Source organism: Hipposideros armiger, unplaced genomic scaffold (assembly GCF_001890085.2).
Source record: "Hipposideros armiger isolate ML-2016 unplaced genomic scaffold, ASM189008v1 scaffold_106, whole genome shotgun sequence".
In the NCBI taxonomy this organism is placed as follows: Eukaryota; Metazoa; Chordata; class Mammalia; order Chiroptera; family Hipposideridae; genus Hipposideros; species Hipposideros armiger.
The window spans coordinates 863,653-868,742 of NW_017731456.1; the positions used below are offsets into that span (position 1 = coordinate 863,653).

The 5,090-nt window shown below is 46.2% G+C and overlaps 1 protein-coding gene and 1 long non-coding RNA gene across 5 annotated transcripts in view; one reads left to right on the plus strand and one right to left on the minus strand.

Annotated features, from left to right (window-relative positions):
* Positions 1-1,286, minus strand: part of LOC109384949 (uncharacterized) — a 53,118-nt gene extending 51,832 nt beyond the window's left edge. The window contains exon 1 of the long non-coding RNA XR_002124531.1: positions 1,144-1,286. This is a non-coding gene — a long non-coding RNA (uncharacterized LOC109384949). The remainder of the gene's footprint in view (positions 1-1,143) is intronic.
* The window catches only part of DNAJC6 (DnaJ heat shock protein family (Hsp40) member C6), a 146,915-nt gene that overhangs the window by 3,590 nt on the left and 138,235 nt on the right, over positions 1-5,090 (plus strand). For 3 of the 4 annotated variants that reach the window (XM_019646722.1, XM_019646726.1, XM_019646723.1), the window contains exon 1: positions 1,375-1,589. The exons of the other annotated variant lie outside the window; for it this stretch is intronic. In XM_019646722.1, coding sequence (XP_019502267.1) covers positions 1,475-1,589 — 115 coding nt within the window. In that variant the 5' untranslated portion in view covers positions 1,375-1,474. Of the gene's footprint in view, positions 1-1,374; positions 1,590-5,090 lie in introns of those variants that run through there. 4 annotated transcript variants of the gene reach the window in all.

Sequence of the window (5,090 nt, forward strand, 5' to 3'; positions counted from 1 at the left end):
TTTAGATTCCACATATAAGTAAAATCATATGGTATTTGTCTTTCTCCGACTGACTTATTTCACTTAACATAATAGTCTCTAAGTCCATCCATATCGTCCCAAATGTTACGATTTCATTCTTCTTTATAGCGGAGTAATACTCCATTGTATAAATGTACCACAGTTTCTTAATCCAGTTGTTTACCGATGGGCATTTCGGTTGTTTCCAAGTCTTGCCCTGCCCCCAACTTTTAATAGTACAGTCCTCATTTTGGGTTTATCTTAGATTTCCCTATGATCAGTGGTGCATTCTTGGCCACAATATTACACAGGTGGTGTGTCTTTCTCAGCATGACACATCTGAAGGTACTTAATTTTCACCTGCCTCCACTGGTGATTTCAATTTTGACCATCTGGTGAAGCTATTGTATTTGTGCCTACAAATGGCAATTTCATGATTCAACCGAATACATAGCCTTCATTAAGGTTTTATAGGTGTCACCTGACCTCTTTGATGCTCAGTTTCCTCCATCTATTAAGCGTGGCTAGTAGTAATAATTTCTTTCCCATGAGTATCATGGGAAGAGTTAAATCCGGTAATGTATGTAAAATTTGGTGCATGAAAAGCACCCCGTAAACATTAGCTATTATTATTGCAGCTAGGCAGTGTTAAGTCATCTTGGTTTTGATCTTCCTCTCAGACTCTCCCAATTACAAGCAAAACTAGGACAGAGGCAAAAGGATGCGAATGGAGGCAGCCTCAACGCTGCCATTTCAGTTTCCCCATCTGTAGAATGGGGAAATGCCTCCCACCCCACAGGGGTGCTATGAGGTTGAATGGCATGTTTGTAAAAGTGCCCGGACTTAGGCTAGGTTCTCAAAAAAAAAAATCATGAGTGATTCATCATAACCTGTTGTATGAGGAAAACAGAAATATCTCTCAGATTAAAAAAAAAATCCAACATAATGTGGATCGTTCTGAAGCAGTAGTAAGGTATGAAAAAAATAGTCGGAGCCCAGGACGTGGGAATCGGCACCAATTTAGCAGCTGGGTGATCTCTGGGCAGATTACCTAACCTCTCAGAGCTTGCATTGTAATTTGGGGACACAATCAAGTGCACAGCCCTTGGGATTTTTCTGTTAATTAATGATGCCTAGCAGTACCTGGGCACTCCATCGGCGACATCTGAACGAAGGACGCCCGGCTGAAGCGTTCGCCTGTGAAGCTGCCTGGAGCTGACTGAGTGCTTCCCGGGCTGGCGCATCCCAATAGCGCCCACGCCTGGGCCGGGCCGCACCCCGCGGGTGCCGCGGGAGCCGCTGTTCCCCGCTCCTCCCGCCCCTCCCACCCCTCTTCCCCACCTCCTCGCCACAAGCTCCTCCCCCGACCGCCGCGTCTACCCGGGCGAGTGCCCGGCACCTGGCAGACGCGCGGCAGCGGGGGAGGCAGGAGGCGACCCTCGGGCGGCGGCGGGGGAGGGGTGCGGGCGCACAGATGGGAGCAACTGAGAGGGGCGGCAAGAAGAGCCGGAGGCTGTTTTCTTCCCTGCGGCCGTGGAAGGCCACCCGGCGGCTGTGGAGGACGCGCTCGGCTCCCAAGGCGGCGCAGGGTGAGTGTGGGCGCGGCCGGGGGACCTGTTACCGCGCGCGGCCGGCGCGGGCCTCCGACTACAGCATCTTTCGCCGAGTTCTCAGGTCCCCGGGCCCCGAGGGCGGGGGCGACGCAACCTGGCAGTCCGGCCGGGTCGGGGCGACCCTGCACTGTGACCCTCGGCCGCGGGAACCAGACCAGTCCCTAAGCTCCCCCGGGGCTGCTCCACCAAGTGCGAGGGCCGGTCTCGGCACAGTTTCCTCTCCCCCCTCCACTCCTCGGCTCCGTGAGCATCTCCCGTTGGCCAGGTGGTGGCTGCTTGTTTACTTCCTGCAAAAGCCTGTGTTTAGCTCCGGACAGAAGGAACCCTGCGTGCCTCGGAGACACAGTCTTACTCAGGTTGCATCCCCCCATCCCCGCCCCCAACACCTGGCACCTGCAATGCAGTACCTATTGGGGCAATGAATCCGGACTCAACGCTACCTTCAGGGTTCGCTCCATCACACCCAACCCCCTTTCTAACCAGTCTGGGGGTGGCTCCCTGTTGTCTCTTAAGCTGTAGCTACAAACTATTTCCCAAACACATTCCACCCTGTCCTCACATTTATGAAATCACTGACTCACTCAATTCATTCATTCCACAATTTTTATGCGGCCCCCTTGTGTGCCAGGGCCTGAAATGAACAAGATAGGCAAGGCCCCCATCACAGAACTACTTCAAGAGGGAAAGAGACTTTACAAATACAAAACGGGTAAAAATCCCTACTAGGAATGGCAATGTGTGCTTAGAAGGAATCAGTCTGCTGGGAGAGGACAAAAGGCAGGGGACCCTAGCGGACATGGCAGGTGGACAGGAAAGGGCTCTTTGAGGCAACGCAATGGAATGAGACCTGAAGTCTGATTAGGAGTTACTCCAGCATGGAGCCAGGGAGAGCATTCCTGCCAGAGGGAATAACAAGTGGGCAGGTTCCTGGTGTGCCTGAACTTAGCGGGAGGAAAGTGAAGGAAAGGCCTGGATGAAGGTCTGGGTAGGCCATGTTGAGTTTGGATTTTATTCTCAGTGGGCTGAGAAGCCATTGAAGTGTTCTAAGCAGGGACATGACATGATCTGCTGGCTCACTGCCTTCTCTGTCTGCAATGGCCATGCCTTCATCCCTCAGCCTAGCCAATTCCTACTCATCCATCAAAGCTAATGCAAATGCCATCTTCGCTGTGAAGGCTTTCCTGGGGTTCCTGCCACCTGTAACCTTTCTTTTAGTATCTCGTCACTCACAGGGCATTTGTTGCTGTTCATCTGGTATTATAGATTCCATATGGGCAGGTTCTCATCTGCATTATTTTTGCATCAGGGTTTGGTATTTTGTAGACGTGTGTGTGTGTGTGTGTGTGTGTGTGTGTGTGTGTGTGTTGTGTGTTCTATCTTGTCCTTTTCATTTGTTTCCGTCATCTGATGATTTTTCTGTTTAGAGACTGACATGCCTTGATTTCTAAAATGGCCGACCTGATCCAGGGCAGAAGCTAGATAGCACTAGAGCCCTGTAATTGATATAGTTGTCACTTCCCCACTCCACGGTTGTTNACCCAGGTCTCCCATGAGCACCCTATTTAAAACTGTCACTTGCCCCTGTTCCTCCTCCCCTAACCAGCATTCCTAGGCCCCTCACCCTGCTCTACTTTTTCTTATATCCAGAGCACTTCCGTCTTCTGTCAAACTTCACAGCTTATGTCACCTGTTGTTTACGGTGTGTCTCTCTCACCCCACCCCCACCCCTCATAGGATGTGAGCACACAGAACAGGAATCTGTATCTGACTTATTCCTCATGAATTCCAAGAGCCTGCAATAGTATCTGACACACAGCACGTGCTTAGTTGATGTTCATAGCTTGTTGTCAAGAAATAAGCCATGTTTGTAAAGTTCTTAGCACAGTGCACAGCAGGGAGTATTATTGAAACAATAGCTCACACTTATTCATTGCCAGGTGCTGTTGTGTTTCCACATAACTCAGTCAGGCTGCACAACCGCCCTAGAAAATGGGCACTTCCTATCCCCGTTTACAGATGAAAGACTGACGCACAGAGATGTCAATGTAACTTTCTAATGTTTGCTGTGCCAGTAAACTTGAGAGTCAGGAATAGTGTGGCACCAGCGTCTGCTTTTGATAGCTATGCCATACCGCCTCTCGCAGTAAACATTTTTTTATATTTTTGGGTCCATTTAAAAATGAATCAACATTTTTCAAGGCCTGAATTAATGCTATAACAAGGTGCATTATAATAACATTATAATGCATGAAGTAGGCACACAAACTCCATGTGTGCCTTTCTACTACTTCTTTTTATCTTCTCATCTCACCCCATCTTTGCACCTGCCACCTGCCACGACAAGTCTGCATTGCAGGTGATGGATCCAATCCACCCCCATCGCCCCCACCAGCTGGCTTCAGCACACATTTGGCAGAGAGTGAGGTCCAGGGATTTTGTTCCCTTTGAAGTTCTGAGATCTTAAAAGTCAGTGCATCCTGCAATAATTATATAAATGTCTAATCACTATGCTGTACACCTGAAACTAATATAAAATAATATTGAATGTCAACTGTAACTGAAAAANAAAAAGGAAATAAGAATCAAACTTCTTCAGCCTTCTCTTAAAATACTCAAGACCTGACCTTGAAGCAAAGAAACGATAGCAAAACACCCCAGCATGAATCAAATATTGTTTTACAAGCAATGACAGATATAAAAAACCCCAGAAGTCAGAAATTCACAAATGCACAAGAGAAGGGGGAACAAAACAAAAGTATGTGAAATAAGAATTCACTGAACACAAAATGAAGGAAAAGACAATGATCTCAAAAAATAGGACTAAATTAGAAGATGCATAAAGAAAAGATTCAACAAAGTACACAGAGGAGATATGGAAGAATGAAATGAAAATTTACAAGAGAATCAAAAGAAAAAGGCTCAGAGAGAAAATAATAGCTATAGAAGGCAAAGAAGATCTAACACCTATAACTGAATTCTCTAAAGAAGTAAAACAAAACACTAAATCAAAACCAATGTTAAAAGCTACAATGCAGTAAAAACTTACAAAAATAAATAAATCCTGAATCTACACATTGAAAGGATACACTGTGAAACTGTGAAAATTGACTCAGAAAAGTCAACTTGAAGAAAACTCTGGGCCTCCAGGCAAAAAGACCAAGCTATTCAATATTCAAATCCAAACAACAATGGAACGACGTTTTCATGAAAAGGAAGTGTGAATCAAGGATTTTTATATCCAGACAAGCTGACCTTCAATTATCAAGCAAATGTAGCAAAAAATGTTTATAGGTCCTGATTTTGGGTGAAGAGCACCAGAGTAGTATTCTTTTAGCTTTTCTGTAGATGGGAATATTTCTAAACACTACTTTGGGGGAAAAATTTTTTTAAGTTAAACAAGTATTAACTATTTGTTGATCTTTTAATTTTTCCCTCTTCCCAGTCCTGGCAATCACTAATTTACTTTCTGTCTATAGA